Raw genomic sequence first — 17,269 nt, 5'->3', positions numbered from 1 at the left:
GGCTGGCTGGAATGGTGAGTGAACTGGTGGCTCTGGGTCTCCAGGTCTCTGACCCCAGCCTGCCAGAGGTGGGGTCCTGAGGACATCTGCAGCTCTGGGGAGATTTGCCAGGCGTCTCCACAGAGACCAGTAACGCGAGTCCACAGGGCTGAGTTCACTTTATCTTGGAGCGGAAACAGAGGGGTGGGGGGCCAGCCCACAGGTTGGGTGTAGCTCCCAGCCAGGTCCCAGGGCCTCCACTTGGATGCCCACCAGAACCCGTCCATGTGGGGGTGGGCCCACAGAAGAGGCTGTGGCCATTCCCAGGGTTAGTTACAGATTCAAGTGTCCAGTCCAGGTCAGCGGCTGGGAGGGGAAGGCAGGGCAGCTGTGGGCACGTCTTGGTGGGCAGTCACATCCCTCCTCCTGTACCAATGGGCAGGGGGCTTCCCAGGTGCCACTGTGACCACCAGGGCCCCAGGCTGCCCCACCCCAGTGTCAGTGAGTGGCCTGGCCTGAGACCCCCGAGCACCTGATTCCCCCCCAAACAGTCAGCGTGCGCGCAGCTCCTCAGTTGGAAAGGCAGCCCAGCCAGGACAGGAGTCCAGTCCACACCAGGGCCAGGAACCCTCACGCTCCAGGGACACACGCCAAGTCCAGCCGGAAGGAGACTGCTGCCCACCGTGGGACAGAGGAGGCTGCGTTTTGGTACGTTTCCTTTAAAGGCAAGAAAGGGTCTGTCTTTGGGTCAGGGCCCTGGCTGCAGAAGCCTCGCAGCAGGTGGGGCTCAGGCAGGGGGCACTCCAGAGGCTCATGCGGAGAAAGGAGCAGCAGTGACGAGGTGTCCTGGCCTGAGAGGTCCGAGGGACGGCTGAGCACCACGAGGCCATGACAGGGCACCTGGGCGGCAGCAGAGCCATGGCCTGCAGGCAAGAAGGGAAGGTGAGTGAGCCACCCAGGCCCAGGGCCGAACCAGAGGGCCTCAGTAATGGACATCTAGGGACCTCTTGGGCCGAGCAGCTTGAGAGAGACGTGGATCTGAGAGGGACCTGGAGAGGTGTGGAGAGAGGGCAGGAGAGGCAGGTCCCTGAGACCTCAGGCGGTGACAGGGCTGGGACTCCCTCATGCTCCTGCTGTGTGGCCCGGGGAAGGCCTTAACCTTTCTGAGCCTGTCTCAGAATGTCAGCCTGTGAGAGGGGGGCAGCCACCACTGCTGCACTAGTGCTGCCCAGTCCCACACCCAGGGAAGGGACATGGAAGCTCTGCACACAGAGAACACAGCGACGGGCCACCCCGCCTTCTGGCCTGGTGGGAGCAGGGGGGGCCGCCTGAGCTGGGGAGGCTGATCCAGGAAAGGGGACCAGAAGGAGACCGTGGCCATGGGGACAGGAGAGCAGCCTGACCTGGCCAGCAGCTTGGCCAGGAAAATTCCACAGTCCCCTGCTGTCCCCTCCTGCCCCGGTTGGGCGCCCAGATCCCTAAAACCAGCCTCTCCTTCGTCCTGCCACTCCCTAGCCCCCACCTCACCCCAGAGCCCTTCTCCGGCCAGAGACCCTGGAGACTCCAGCCCCCGCCCTGGCCACCGCAGGTCCCAACGCCACAGACCCACAGCTCCCGGGCCCCGCCTGGTGCCGAGCCACTCCCCACCCCGTCCCAGCTGTCCTCCAGGGCGGTCAGGAGGGAGGCCAGGCCCAGAGGGGCAGGGGCAGGGTGCGCACCCTGGTTCAGGGCTCCCGCGGGACCACACCACGCAGGTGCAGCTCGCTCTCAGCGGCCACGATGGGCTGCCCGTTCTGCAGGTGGTAGGCAATGAGGTGGCTGATGCTCTCGAACAGCACGTCCTTTGTCCGCACCTGCGGGACCAGAGACCTGGCATCGGTGCTCAGGGGCTAGTCCAAGAGGCCAGCCCCTGCCCTGTCCAGGCCTGCTGACTGGCACGTTCCCCCAGGGGCCCGTCTGCAGCCCAGTCAGAGCCACTGGGTCAGAGGACTCCGGGGTTTAGCCACAGAACCAGCCTCAGAGCTCAGAACCCCAGCAGGACCTGGGCCGCACTTCCCACAGGGCGCTGAGGGGCGGCCTCCCAGAGGTCCTGACAGGTCCGAGCCCGGAACCTGAGAGCGTCTGCACTACCCGGGGGGGCCCTCGACCCAGTGACTGGTGTCCTTATAAGAAGAAAACTTAGGACCAGGGACATCCAGGAAGACGGACAGCACTTGGATGTGGAGGCCGTGGGCATGGGAGATGGATCTACCAGCCAAGGGCAGGAGGCCGGCCGGCAGCCGGCACCCACTAGGAGGTGGGAGGGGCCGGGCCCAGATGTCCCCTCCCAGGACTCAGCCCTGCCCGCACCTCAGGTTTGGACTTCAGCCTCCAGAAGGTGGGAGAACAAAGGTCTGTGGCTTTAAGCCGTACAGTTTATGGCCATTTGCTGAAATAGCCCCAGAAAGTGATACACCCCGGAAATCTTAGAGATGAAGACTCGGAAGTCAGAATCACCAAGTGCAAACACCTGCACTAAAGGAGGGGACAGGTCACTGAATCAGATGATGCATGCCAAAGAGACCAGCGCCAGCTGCTCGCTGCAGGCCTCCCGGGAAGAGCCTCGCCAGCGCTCAGCCGCTGGGCCCCGCCGGCCAGGGCACAGCGTCTCCACCTGCCAGGGCACCTGAACTGATGCAGGGGTCCATTACAGGAAACGGAACAGGCCCAGACAGAGCTGGCCCATCCCACGCCAGGCCGGAAGGGAGGCCTGAGAGTGGGTCAGGGAGGGCAGGCGCCTGAGTACCTGACCGGCAGAAAAGCAGGTGGCACTTCTGAGGTGGCTTCCACCCCAGGGGACCCCGCCTATGAGGCCAGAGGCCTCTGGACGCTGGAAAATGCCTGACACTAGAGCTCCCCGTAAACTAGAAAATGCTTTTTAAACTGTAAAGCGCTTCAGAAACTGGAGGTGACGAGATCTCCCTTGCTTAAAGCAACTGTAAAATGCACCAAGAGGATAGAGAGAAAACTCCCTGATAAACGATGCAGATCAAAGACACGACTGATGACTTAGAGATCCAGATTCCAGCTGGACACGGCGGTGCACACCTGTCATCCCAGCAGCTTGGGAGGCTGAGGCAGGAGGCTCAAAAGTTCAAAGCCAGCCTCAGCCTCAGCGAGGCCCTAAGCAACTCAGTGAGACCCCGTCTCTAAATAAAATACAGCATGGGGCTGGGATGCGGCTCGGTGGTCGAGGGCCCCCGAGTTCAATCCCTGGTAACCCCCCCAAAAAAACCTCCAGATCCCAGAGTTGTGGAGATTGGATGGGGAGTGTCTGCAGCTGGCCACACCTCACCCCACCAGCCCCAACAGCAGGACCTCAGGGACAGGCCACAGGTGCCTCCCAGGAAGGATGAAGCGGGCTCTCTGTAGGCCATGGCGGGCCTGGCCCTGGCAGCACTTGTGTCCACCCCAAGCCCTCTCTCAACTGGAAGCAGCTGTGGGTCCTGCCAAGCAGCCTCCAACACCCTCCTGCAGCCTGGGAGGCCACCCAGCCCCGAACCTTACCACACCTTCGGGGTCCACCAGCAGCAGGTGCTTGGGCTGCCCGGCCTGCATGCCCGTGAGGACGTACTGCCCGGGGTTGGTGACACTGTCACGCACCAGGAAGTCCCCGTCCACACGGAGCAGCTTCTCTGCCGCCCGCCGACTCATGCGGCCGTGGTACCAGGGCTCCTGCCGCAGCTGTTCCTCTGTGGGGGCAACTGGGGCCCGCCGGGTGGGGGGGCTGGGCCACTGGTCCTCCAGGGGAGGCAGGGGTGCCGTCCCACCCACCACCACCGAACACTCGTGCAGCTTCAGGGCGTCCTCGAAGGGTCCTGTGGGCAGGACAGGAGCACGTGTGCGCCTCCTCCGGGTCAGGAGTGTGCGGCCCCAGGGTGCCTTGGAGAGTCGGGCAGTCTCAGAGCGAGCCGGACTGGCCTCCCTGACCAGGGAAGGACAGCCCAGAACCCGGTACCCAGTGGGCACTGAAGGGGCACCACCACTCATCATTACGGCAGTAGGAAGAAGAAACAGAGGGCAGAAAACACGGGCTTGGAAACAAAAGCCTTCCAGCTTCCCGCAGGCCCTGGGGGCTGTCCCCACAGTGCCCAGGAGGAGGGGGCTGCCGGGGACAGGAGAGGTGAGCCACTCCAGGCCTCCCCACAGGCCTCTTTGAGCTGAGCCTCCTCCGCAGGCTGCACACCCCACAGGGAGCAGGACAGGCTCCACTGTCACACTTGTCCTGTCCAGCGGAGACCCTTGTGGGACTAAGGGTCCCTCGGGAGCAGCGGTGCCTCTCCCTGTGGACTGCAGTCACCCTGGGAAGGGGTGGTCCTCACCGAGTTGCAGGCAGCTCTGGTCGTAGGGTCCAGAGGCAGGAGCAGGGCTCCCCAGAGGGCGAGGCCATTCCCCAGGAAGGCCCTAGAGCAGCCCAGCAATAGACCCCACAGACAGAGGCCCTGTGCAGGTCGGCCTTCCCCACCCGTGGGCTCGCAGCCTGTGGAGAGGGGCCCCCACCTACGCATATCAAACAGGTCCTTCTGAGGGCTGTCCTCGGGGGGCAGGGGCGCAGGGTCCACAGGTTCTGCAGTGTCCAGGCCCTGGGTGTTGACGTACAGATGGTCCTCGTAGTCCCGTGGCCCCCGGGCGTCAGCCTGCACATAGCCATCCCCCGGCTGGGCTGGGTAGGTGGGGAGGGGCAGGGGTCAGTGGGGGTGAGGGCAGCCGCAGGACCCGCCCATTCCTAGCAGCACATGGAGTGCCCGGTGGCCAGTTTGGTTCGGAGTCTGCAGCGGCATTTCTTAATGCCTACAGCGTTCACCCAGCTCCAAGGCCACAGCTGGCCCGGGCAGGCCCAGAGCCTCTCACTGGTCCTCCAGAGCCTCTCCTGCCCCACCTGGTGGCCAGCGGGTGCCAGGCTGCTCCACCTTGGCCAGGGGTGGCCGCTCCCTGGTTACCCTGACTTTCACCTCTCCTGGCTCAGGGGGTCCTCGAGTCTTGTTTTGTGTTTTTCTCAGAACTGAGTCCTGGGCAGGACGTCAGGAGGTGGCAGCACATCTCATTATGTCACTACTCTGGGGACACCTGGGCTCCCATCCCGGCGCTCTCCTGCCGTGGGCACAGGCGGGGTGACTGGCCTCTCTGCAGCTCCCTCTCTTCCTCTGTAAAGCGCCTCCCTCTGGGAGGGGGCGCTTCCTCCTTCAGAGGAGGGAGCTCAGTGCCAGGCCAGGGGCCTGTGTGACAGTGGTGAGGAGAGGTCCGCCTGCGCGGCACAGGAGACCGCTCACGCCCCAGGCAGGGGCCCCCCGCTGCCACCAGGGACTCGGAGCACAGGTGGCTCCAGCATGCAGGGAAAGTTCCGGGAACCTCGAGAAGACCCTGGCCACTCACAGAGGCTGCAGCTGGGGAGGGGGCTCCTCCTGCCCAGGCATTTTGGCATTTTGAACCACATGACCAGAGTCGTCCCAGAGTACCAGGAGACCCCTCCACGGGAGGGAGAGATGCACAGCTCAGCAGACAGCACACAGCCTGCGTATGCCCTGGGGTGACCCGCAGATGGGGGACATGTCCTACCTGAACCCGAGGGACCCAGGTCCCACTGCAGGCCGCAGGCGTCTCTCCAGGCAGATGAGCCCTGAGGAAGACAGGCAGGACCCTGGGCGCTGCCAGCCCTCTCCCCAGCAGCACCCGGCTCCCGCCCAGCCCAGACGCCGGGCCTCAGCTCCCTGGCTCCCTGGCTCTCCAGGCGCCGCAGTGGCCTCAGGGCTCCTGGGTGCCACCACCTCCACGGCGGCCTGGGCTGCCTTCTCTGCCCTGCAGCAGGCCGCCACCCTCCCGCTGCCGCACCCCTGCTGAGCTGCCCGGACCCTCTGCTCTGTGCTCCTGGGCAGCTCCTCCTCCCCCAGAGCCCAGCCCCTGCTGCTTCCTCAGGAGAGGCCAGGCCCTCTGAGGGACTGGCCCTGAGGTCCTGCTCTTGGTGGTGACTGGGTCAGCTCTGTCACTGCTTGTCCACCAAGAGGGGCTCCTGCCTACCACACTGCCCAGGCCAGAGGAGGTCCGAAGCAGGCCACAGGCCAAGGTCTTTGTGAACCATGAAGGACAAGAGGGGGAATGAAGGTGAGCACAGAGACGCCAGGACTGAGGCCACAGGAGAGGCAGGGGTCACGTCCAGGGGTCTGTCCCCCACCCCAGAACCAAGGCTGACCTGGCTGAGGGCCCCGAGGGTGCAGGGATGGGTGGCTGGGAGCCTGGAGTCCACCAGACCACCCGGGGGTGGCTCCTTCCCCGGGATGCTGTTGTAGTAGTCATGTCCCTCGGCCTCCTCCTCGTCCCCCAAGGCCGACTCCTCCAGCCCAGTCAGCCTGGGGACAGAGCAACAACTGGCTGGAGGGTAGAAAGGACAGTGGGACCTTGCCCACCAGGACCTGCTGTGAAGCGGCTCCACCGTCCCCTTGGGATGCGGAGGCGGCACCTTCTCAGAGCCAGCCGCTCCTCACCCACCTCGGCCACCAGGCAGCAGAGGGTGACATGTCTGGTGGTACCTGGACACAGGATGTGGTGGGGTCCCTCAGACTGCAGCGCCCTTGGGCCCCGATTGCCTGGGGGGACTCGTCCACTGCAGCAGCGTCCTGGGCGCACTCTGCCGCTGCCACTCACTTGCCTGTCCATTACCGGGCTCCCAACACGAAGGTGTGTGTCCCCCGCTCCCTGGCCGCCGGCCAGCCCGCTGTCCCACAGCGGGTTCTCACACCTCCAGGTCGTGAACACCCACAGGGTGGCACTGTGCCGCTGGTGAAGGGGTGGCAGGAAGGGCTGTGGGCACCTCCGGGCACTCCTCCTGCATGCCGTGGCAGGCAGGGCCACAGGAGCCTCAGCCTCGGCTGGACAGATGCTTGGGGGACCTGCTACGTAAACCTGGCCCCCCGCCCTGGGAGGGAGAAGACACGAGTCCTCCCGTGGGGACCTTCCCAGGGCCGAGGGAAGGAGGGCAGAGCCGGGCCCAGTGTGTGGGGGTGGCCTCACCTCTCAGGGGGCACCGCTGCCATCGGGGGGCCATGCAGGTACTGCTTGAAGCGCAGCTCAAAGGCCTGGCCCACGGTGCCGATCACGCTCTGCGCCAGACCCTCACAGCACTCCAGGATGTGGCAGGCTGGGGACAGCAGTGACCTTGGGACCTGGCTCCCCACCATGCCCCACGGGCCAGCCTCCCACCGTGTCTCACCTCTCTGGTTGATGGGGTCCTTGGCGACATAGGCCACGTAGTCCAGCATGTCCTGGGGAGAGGCGGAGGGTCAGCTGGACCTGCCTGGCCACACCCCCCAGGCAGGTCTGAGGAAAAGCCACGGGGTCTTGAGGCCGCTGGCCTTCCCGCTGGGCCTTACCGTGTCGCCGCCTGAGGCGAAGGAGATGGACTGCATGTGGTGGGTGGCGAGGACCTGGGGGAGGAAGGGCACCAGCTGCTGCCAGGCAGGACCCGCCACGGCCCTGTGCTGGGCAGGGCTGTGGGGGGCAAGAAGGCAGGGGCAGGGGTGCAGGTTCCCCTACCTGGCACCCTCCACGGCTGGACCCGGTCACCAAGACAACCAAGTCCCACCAGGACATTTGGCCCTGGAGGATGGGGCCCGGGGCTTAGGGAGGGTGAGGTCAGGTCTGGTCACCAGGCTGCCTGCACTGGTGGACACCTCACACTGCACCTCCAACACACAGCCACAGAGACACGGGGGACACACAGCCATGGTGACGCACCCCAGCAGCCCATCCCACGCACTGTCCACCTCGTTTGCTTATTTGCCTCATCTGCCACCTGTCACTCAAGCCCCTTCAGAACCCAGTGATGGTCAGGCAGGCCGTGTCCTCCCACCAAAAGTCCATTCCTCAGCCTCATGGAGTCCCATGCCTCCCAGGGGACCCCAGCCAAGCTGCTCTCTCTGGGAGCCTGAGAACCCTCGGCAGGACCCCAGGTCAGCGCCTCACAAGGGCAGACGGTGAGGCCTCGGGCAGCCCCGTCTAGCGCTCGACCTCACATGGGCCTGAGGGCCTCCAGCACGTGGTAGAGGCCTCACAGCCCAGTCCACCCCAGGCTCTGGCCCCCTGGCCCCACTCCTCATGGCCTCACCACCCTCTCCAGAGCAGTCCCCTGGGGCCCTGCCACTGGACCTCTCTTGGGCGCCACCCCTCCCTCTTCACTCAGGGCCTGCTCAGCCCCTGGCCGGCAAGAGTGCTCCGAGACTCCCTCCCGGGTCCCCACGGCCTCACTGTCAGCAGAGCGGCTCCCGGCCGTCCATCGGCACAGGGCTCTAGACCCCTCCCAGCCCCCACACTCCCAGCTTGGCGCCTAGGTCCTGGCGCCCCTGAGCTGCTGCCACAGGCCCCGAATCCCTCCGCCACCTAGCCCTGTAGCAAGGGCCCGCTGCCCCCACCCCCCAGCCTCACGGAGCCAGACCTGCTCTGGCTGCAGAGCCCCTCTCCCCGGGGGCGGAGCACCTTCCCGACGAAACCCCTGGAGTGGGCTGCACTTGCTCCCAGGCTGGGCTCCCACCCCAACCCGGCTCTGCATGCCCTCCTGCGCCCCAGCCTCTGCCTCCACGGAGGCCCGAGCCAGCCTCCAAGCTGAATCTCCCTGCCCGAGGCTCCCTCGAGGTCGTCCTAAATGCCACCCAGCCTGACGTCCAGCCCAGACTCCTTTGACTCTCAGACCAGAAAGAGTAAGCGGCAAGTGTCCACAGCACCTGAGACCCAGACCTGTTCCAGGCCACGAGGGCCTCCCACAGTTGTCTCCTGAACACCCCCGGCCCTGGTAGCCAGTCCCTGGGCAGGGGCTGTCTGGCCCCTCAGGTGGGTCACAGTGTGGCCCCTTTCCCCTGGGGCCCATCCCTGGCCTGGCTGGCCTCCTCGCGGGCCTGGCCCCGGGGTGGCTCTGGCCCCGAGCCCCTCACTGCCTCCCCGGGCCTCCCTGCTCCTGGGGGGCAGGGCTCTCAGGGTTCCTGATTGACCCTCATCTGTCTGCTTCCACCTGAGGCCAGAAGCCAGGCTCTCCCCGGCCCGGCCTGCCTCCTCCCAGCTCTGACCACTGCGGATGCTGCACCCTGGGCCCAGGGAGCAGGCTGTGGTGCCCTGGGCTCCCGACTCCAGTGGCCCAGGGACACGACGTCATGTGATGCACCAGCCCCACGCCTCCCACCCCACCTTAGTGTGCATCAGATGCTCCTGGACCCCCTGAGGGCCCTGGAGACCCCAGGAGGGGCCCAGGGCCTGAGGGCTGGGACGGGTGGCACCCACCTGGCGGGTGGCCAGCACCGAGAGGTTGAGGCCTTCGATGGAGATGTTGACAGAAATGCTCATGCCAGCAAAGCGCAGGTTGCTCTTGCCCAGGATGGAGGCCAGCGCCTTATTGGGGGCCTGGGTGGGCAGAGCGAGCATGGGCTGACGTGGCAGGGCCCAGCCCAGGGGCCAGGGCACCCCCCAGCCCAGCCTCCCTCTCCACCCCACCCACCTTCTTCTTCCAGGAGCCCCGGATTCCGGGCACAGCCTCGTGGAGTCGGTTGATGGCTTCCCTGTGAGTGAGGAGGAGGAGAGCTGAGAGAGGAAGGGCGCCCAGAGACAGTGGGGCACGGGGAGGACGGGGTCAGAGGGGAAGGAGCCAGGAGAGAGCGCCAGGGCTGAGATGGGGGGGCCCGGGCGGGGCAGGGGCACCAGGAGGAAGACTGGGCTGGCCACCACCCAGCCACCAGCCGGCCCCCTCAGCTGCAGCCCATCACACTGCCTTCTCCAGTGACAAGTGTAGCCCTGGGAGGGGTCAGACTCAGGGGACAGACAAGCAGGCAGGGTCCTCTGCCTGGTGCCCCTGGGGGCATGAAGAGACCCCAACAGTGTGGGAGTCACTGGTCCCCAGGAGGCTGGGACCTGCGCAGGATCCTGAGGATCACAGAGGACACAGGTTCTGGAGGAGCTCAGCATCATGCAGAGAAATGGGCCCACACAGGGCGGGGACACAGGGCGGGCCGTTGCTGAGGAAGCAGTCACTGTCACCAGACAACGGAGCGTGCCCACTCTAGGCATCCCCAGAGACAGAGGCACCCACCAAGGCTGGTGAACACTCCCGAGCACGGCAAAGAGGCGCAGCCCAGGCGTCCACAGGAGGACAGAGGGACACACAGCACAGTCCCTCCCCCTGGAACATCCCTTGGTCACCAGCAGGAGCAAGGTGACACAGCTGCAGGACCTGAGGACCTGGTGCTCAGTGAGAGCTAGACACACAAGGACACAGTGTGTGACCCCGTGACGGGGGGGTCCAGGACAGGGGAGTCCTGTGGGTGCGGGCTGGGAGCGGATGGGGGACTGCTTGTAGGGATGGGCTTCCTTCTGGGGTGACGGAATGTTCTGGGCCTAGACAGAGGCCCGGTCACACACAGTGTGGAGACACCAAGAAGCACAGACTTGTGCACCCTGAACGGGTGGCGGTGCGGTGTGTGGACTGTACCCAAGAGCACATTTTAAGTTCGTAGTTAGGGAATAAGTCGATTTCCACAGGAAGAAGCTGGTCCCACAAGCAGGCCCTGTTGTGCCCAACCTGAATGGCCCTTCTGGACAGCTCCGAGCCCTGTGAGATGGCCCAGGATGGCCCGGACCCCTCCCGGGCAGGCCTCAGGGAGCAGCCAGCGCCTGGAGTCCACTGCGAGGGGCCCTCCCCAGCCCCTCCCACAGTCACAGAACACACAGGGCAGGCCGGCTGTGCCGCCCAACCAAGGAAAACAGGGTCTGCTGAGCATGAGCCACCAAGGAGCCACAACCGGCCCCACAACCTGGCCCTGCCCGCCCGCCCCCACCACCAAGGCTCACCTGGTCACCTGGGTGCGTGTGCTGAAGTCCAGGGAGCGCATGGAGCGGAGCACCTCGATGCAGCCCATGTACTGGGGAGAGAGAGGACCTGAGCAGGTGTGGCCAGGTCCCTTCTCCAGCCAGCGAGCGCCACACTCCTGGTGCCCCTGGTTCCTATCAGCCCCGGCCCCTGCCTCAGGGCCTCTCCATTCCCCTGGCCCTTCCCACCTGGAGGGGAGCTCAACTCCCCACGACTGCACTGTGCTGTGTGTCCACCCCGACCTGTCTGCCCTGGCTCAGACCTCCCCTCTAGAAGGTGACACGAGGACAGGGACCGTGTGGTCCTATTTGCTGTACCCTGCACCCCGCACAGGGCCTGGGAATAGGACAGAGACGGGGGGCCAGCGAAGACCCGATAAGGACCGTCACGCCCTCTACAGGAAGCTACGAGGACAGCCACTTCCTTGGGAAGCTGACTCTCAGAGGGACCCTGAAGCAGAGACTTCAGCAGACACCTGGCTGTCCAGAGGGGCACAAGGGGGACCGGCCTTGGCGGGATAGGCGGCCTCGCTGGGCACTGCATATGGTCCACTCAATTCTACTTTGCAGGTTTTTTTTTATTTGGGTTGATTTCTTTTTATTTTTGTATGATTTTCTTTTGAAATGGGGTCTCACTATGTCGCCCAGGCTGGGCCCAAAGCCCCTGGGCTCCTACGACTCCTGCTTCAGCCTTCCAAGTGCGAGCCAACAGGTGGGCCACACACCCTGCCTGATCTGTGATGTCATCTCAGTCTTTAAAAGATTATAAAAATAAAACCAATGGGGCTGGAGATACAGCTCAGTTGGTAGAGTTTTTGCCTCGCATGTACAAGGCCCTGGGTTCGATCCCCAGTACCACAAATAAATAAATAAATAAATAAAACACAAACTTTGAGCCTGCAGCTTCATTTTCAAGACTGCCTTCCTTGTGGAGGTCCTGCCTCCACGCTCCTCAGGTGCCCTGTGAGCCTTCCCTGCCCTCCGTCTTGGGACAACCCTGACCCATGCTGAGGAGCGGGAGGCTCCCACGTGGCACCTGGGACACACTTGTGCCTGAGCCTGTCTGCTAGAGGCACATTTACTGGCTGGCCTGTGTTTTGGCCAAAGCTAAACAAGTCATGGACTTGGAAGAGAAGAGTATGCAACTGTAAAAAGAAACAAGTGACCGTTATGTAGTTTATGAGATGATCCCCTGCGTCTCAGGCAAGGAGAGGTGCCGTGGGGTAGAAGCAGGCAAGCAGGAACTCGGGTGCGTGCACACAAGATGGTGCCTGCAAACAGTGCCTGTGGGTTGTGTGGTCTGGCAGGGTCCCAGAGGCTGATGCAGATGGTTGTGAAATGGCCACAAGCCACCCCTCCTTCCTCATGCCCTCAGGCCAAGTGTGCAGTCTGTTTTCCTTCTTGACCGTGACACACACAGCCCCAGGAGCCTGCATGTCCTGGAGTATGCCCCTGATGTTCTCAGGGGCCCTGCAACCACCCTGGCCACCAGGCCAGACTCCACACCAGACACATGTAGCCACACAATCAGGACCAGGAAGGCCACTCAGCCCTGGCCAGCCTGCAGGACGGTAGGAAATAGCCAGTGTTCACAGTTCAGTCCCACCAGCTGTGTGCAGCTGTGTCAGCCAGCAAGAGCTCAGGGACAGGAGGACCCAGAGGACAGTGAGTCTGTAGGCCAAGGCCACCAGGGGAGCCCAGGAGTGGGGACCAGAGAAGAGAGGCTGTGGACTCACTCTAACTTGGCTGCATCAGCGTAGAGAGCTACCAAGGAGAAATGGGGTGGTGGCAAGGAGGAGAGGCCACAGGGCTGGGGGCATTATTCTAGGAAAGTTGAGGGCTTCTGGGGGTGTGAACCAAGCTGCCTCACCTGTTGGATGGACAAAGGCAGATGGGTGAATAAGAGATGATGAATGGGTGGACAAATGAAAAGACGGATGGTTAGATGGGTGATGGATGGATGATGGGTAGATGGAGAAAGAATGAATGAATAGATGGAAGATAGATGGATGAGTAGATGGAGGATGGATGGATGAGTAGATGGAAGATGGATAGGTAGATGGAGGACAGATAAATGGACAGATGGAGGATAGATAGATGGGTAGATGAAAGATGGATGGATGGACAGATAAATGGAGGATGGATGGATAGATAGATGGAGGATGAATGGATGGGTAGATGGAGGATGGATGGATGGATAGATGGAGGATGGATGGATAGGTAGAAGATGAATGGATGGATAGATGAAGGATGGATGGATGGGTAGATGGAGGATGAATGGATGGATAGGTGGAGGATGGATGGATGGGTAGATGGAGGATGGATGGATGGATGGATGGATAGGTGGAGGATGGATGGATGGGTAGATGAAGGATGGATGGATGGATGGATGGATAGGTGGAGGATGGATGGATAGGTGGAGGATGGATGGATGGGTAGATGGAGGATGGATGGATGGATAGGTGAAGGATGGATGGATGGATGGATAGGTGGAGGATGGATGGATGGGTAGATGGAGGATGGATGGATGGATAGGTGGAGGATGGATGGATGGATAGGTGGAGGATGGATGGGTAGATGGAGGATGGATGGATGGGTAGATGGAGGATGGATGGATGGATAGGTGGAGGATGGATGGATGGATAGGTGGAGGATGGATGGATGGATAGATGGAGGATGGATGGATGGGTAGGTGGAGGATGGATGGATGGGTAGATGGAGGATGGATGGATGGATGGATAGGTGGAGGATGGATGGATGGGTAGATGGAGAATGGATGGATGGATGGATGGATAGGTGGAGGATGGATGGATGGATGGATAGGTGGAGGATGGATGGATGGGTAGATGGAGGATGGATGGATGGGTAGATGGAGGATGGATGGATGGATGGATAGGTGGAGGATGGATGGATGGGTAGATGGAGGATGGATGGATGGATGGATGGATGGATAGGTGGAGGATGGATGGATGGATGGATAGGTGGAGGATGGATGGATGGATGGATAGGTGGAGGATGGATGGATGGGTAGATGGAGGATGGATGGATAGGTAGAAGATGAATGGATGGATAGATGGAGGATGGATGGATGGATAGATGGAGGATGGATGGATAGGTAGAAGATGAATGGATGGATAGATGGAGGATGGATGGATGGATGGATGGATGGATAGGTGGAGGATGGATGGATGGGTAGATGGAGGATGGATGGATGGGTATATGGAGGATGATGGATGAGTATATGGAGGATGGATGTGTAGATGGAGGACAGATGGATGGGTGATGAATGCGTACATGGGTGATAGATGGGTAGATGGAGGATGAATGGGTGGATGGGAAAGATGGATGGATGGATGGAGGATGGATAGATGGATAGATAAAGGATGGATGGATGGGTAGATGGAGGATGGATAGATAGATGGAGAATGGATGGATGGGTAGATGGAGGACAATTGGATAGATGAAGGATGGATGGATAGGGAAATGGAGGATAGATGGGTAGACAAATGACAGATAGATAAATAGATGGAGAATGGATGGGTAGATGGAGGATGGATAGATGGATGGAGGATGGATGGATGGGTAGATGAAGGATGGATGGATGGGTAGGTGGAGGATAGATGTGCAGATGGAGGACAGATGGATGGGTGATGAATGCGTACATGGGTGATGGATGGGTAGATAGAGGATGAATGGGTAGATAGGAAAGATGGATGGATGGAGGATGGATAGATAGATGGAGAATGGATGGATGGGTAGATGGAGGATGGATGGATGGATGGATGGATAGATGGAGGACAGATGGATAGGTAGATGGAGGACATGTGGATAGGTAGATGGAGGATGGACGGATGAATGGGTAGATGGGTGATGGATGGATGGGTAGATGGAGAATGGATGGGTAATGGAGGATGGATGGTCTACTGACAGATTTAAGCTGCATGATGCATGATGAATGGATGGTTGGATGGATGGATGGATGGATGAATGAAAGATGATGGATAGATTTTTGATGGGTAGATGAATATATAGTTAGATAAGCAAACGGATGGAGGGATAAGGGATGTATGTATGTATGAGTGGATAGATGGATGGGGGAATGGGTAACGGATGTGTGGATGGATGGACAGATGGGCATTGATTGGTGACATACGTTGGTGGGCAGGAAGATGAGTGGATGGAGAGTTGGATGAATGGACAGTGGGTGGACTGACAGATGAATGATGGGCGTGGACTATATGCCAAGCTACTGTCGGACATGTAGCAACTTGAAGGGAAGCCGGTCTCTGTCCCCAGGATGGAGTGGACAGCTCTGGATGGATGCCAGTGCTTAGTAGGTACCTCCCTCAGCAGTACATGTGTCTCGGGGTTGTTCATGCTAGTGTCTGGTGTTCTAGGACTGTAGGGGGAGGAACACTGCTTATGCTGCTGGAGAATGGACGATGGGTAGATGGAGCTCACCATAGATTGGAGCCAATTTGGTAACTCTGTTTTCCCAACCATGAGACATGAGGGAGAAGAAGAAAATTCCCAAGGAAGGAATGATCTTCTCCTCTGGTAGAGAGGCTGGGCCCACACATGATGCTCGGTGCTGTAGCTGCACTTCATGGTAGTGAGGGCCTCTGAGCCAGCACATTGAAGATGGCTGTGCCAGAAGAACCTGGTCTTCGGAGAACTCCCAGGAGCCACCCTACCCCTTGCCTTCAAGAAATAAGCTGTCTCTGCTGCCCAAAAGGTCTCAGCCCTGCAAACGCCTGCGTTCTCCTGCACAGCACCAGCACAGGAGGACCACACTGCAGGGAGGAGAGTCCTTGACTTGTGTCCACGTCTGCATCCTTCCCTCAGTTAGCGTGGGCCTCCCTGTGGGACTCTCCTGCAGGGGTGTTTTTCAGAGCCAGGCACACACCACTTCTCTGGTGAAGTGGTGATGGTAGCCCAGCACCTAGGGAAGCCAGAAGTCCTTACTGTGAACTCTGTCCAACATGTCAAAATGGCTCTAGGGGAGGGTCAAGCCTCAGAGGCCCTCCACTTCCAGTATCACCAGAGCCTCTGTCTCATTTTCTCTAACCTCTTCCTGCCTCCAGATGAGACCCACTCACAGGTCCCTGATGGACACGAAACTTGGGGGGACACTGTGATGCTGGGGGACTGTTCTAGAGAAAGCAAAGATATAACTACCGAACACACAAGGTTCCAGGATCCTGGTGCCGGAGAAACGGCCCGGCGTCCAGCCACGTTTGGGAATGGGTGATCGGCCTCTGAACGGGTGTGCGGGAGGCTATCCCAGGAGAGCAGGCAGGAGATGGAGGGCCATCACACACCTGCAGGTTGCTTTCAGGTGGTTTATCAAAGCTACGCACACACAGGGTCAGGTGGACAGAGAAGGCAAGATGCCAGCGTCCCAGGTGGCACTGCGGGCACCCCTTCTCCAGCTTCCTCTATGTTGAGAAGGTCTTTAATATAAACCCAGATTAACAATGGGGGGGTCTCTTCAGCCACATCTGAGGTCCAGTGGTCTCACAGCAGGACTCCTGGGGTCTAGACATCAGCGCTTACCAAAGAGCCCTTCCCACCCTGGCACCTCTGGCCAGGCCTCCGCAGGCCCCAACTGATGGAGCTTTCCACCGGCAGCCGGCTGGGTGGAAGCCCTTATCCAGGTCTCAGCAAGGGGTGCTTAATCTGCGCATGCGTGGCCCCTGCCCACCCGCCGCCTCCCCACGTGACGCGGAGGGAACCGGGACCCCAGCGCATCCCGGATGGAGACAACCGCAGAGCGCCGGCTGGAGATGGGGGTCCGGGGTGATGGGGAGAAAGGGTGGAGAGGCCACTCCTGGCTTTGGGGGCCAGAGACCCCAGAGAGAAAATGGGGGAGAGTCCCAGAACTCGCGACTGGGGAGGACCGGACCAGGGGAGTCCTTGAGTGCGCACTCACCCGAACGATGTAGGAGACCCCGGGCCCCAGGACCTGGGCGTCGGGGTGCAGCCAGCCATGCGCGGGCTTGTGGATGAAGCTTCCCTTGCGGACCCACTCGTCCGCGGCGGCTTCTGGGGGCCCGGACGCACCCCGCGCGCCCCGAGGCCCGCGCGCCCCCGCAGCTCGGCAGCGGTTGAGCGCCGGCAGAGGACAAGGCGCGGCGCAGCGCGGCTCGCAGGCGCCAAGCACAGCAGCAGCCAACGCGGGGACGCCCGCTGGGCCCTCGCGCTCGGTCTGAGGGTCCGCCGCCCGCGCTGCTGCGGGGCCGCGGCCCAGGAAGCCGCCGGGCGCCACAAACTTCCACTGAGGCATGCGCGGCAGCAGCGCGCAGAAGGTGGTGGGTGCCTCGGGCTCGGGGGGCGCGGGGGGCGCGGAGGGCGCGCGCCAGCCCGGACCCTGCGTCATGGCTGCGGCCACCGGACCGAGCCGACCCGGGCT

General features: G+C 61.6%; 1 protein-coding gene across 1 annotated transcript; it reads right to left on the bottom strand.

Moving 5' to 3' along the window:
- Window positions 1-535: 535 nt before the first annotated feature.
- On the bottom strand, window positions 536-17,236 carry Shc2 (SHC adaptor protein 2). The gene is made up of 13 exons (XM_071610576.1): window positions 16,790-17,236; window positions 10,840-10,910; window positions 9,494-9,554; window positions 9,280-9,399; window positions 7,383-7,436; window positions 7,223-7,274; window positions 7,024-7,150; window positions 6,206-6,362; window positions 5,575-5,656; window positions 4,523-4,681; window positions 3,526-3,836; window positions 1,698-1,832; window positions 536-902 (listed from the first exon to the last, which is right to left on the bottom strand). Exons 1-12 carry the CDS (start codon window positions 17,234-17,236, stop codon window positions 1,704-1,706), a joined length of 1,770 nt encoding a protein of 589 aa, XP_071466677.1. The 3' UTR covers window positions 536-902; window positions 1,698-1,703.
- Between the last annotated feature and the right edge of the window lie 33 nt (window positions 17,237-17,269).

The sequence above is a fragment of the Marmota flaviventris genome, chromosome 1 (assembly GCF_047511675.1).
Source record: "Marmota flaviventris isolate mMarFla1 chromosome 1, mMarFla1.hap1, whole genome shotgun sequence".
NCBI classification, from domain to species: domain Eukaryota; kingdom Metazoa; phylum Chordata; class Mammalia; order Rodentia; family Sciuridae; genus Marmota; species Marmota flaviventris.
The sequence above is the reverse complement of the archived record's forward strand: the minus strand, read 5'-3'. Positions and strand labels throughout refer to the sequence as shown.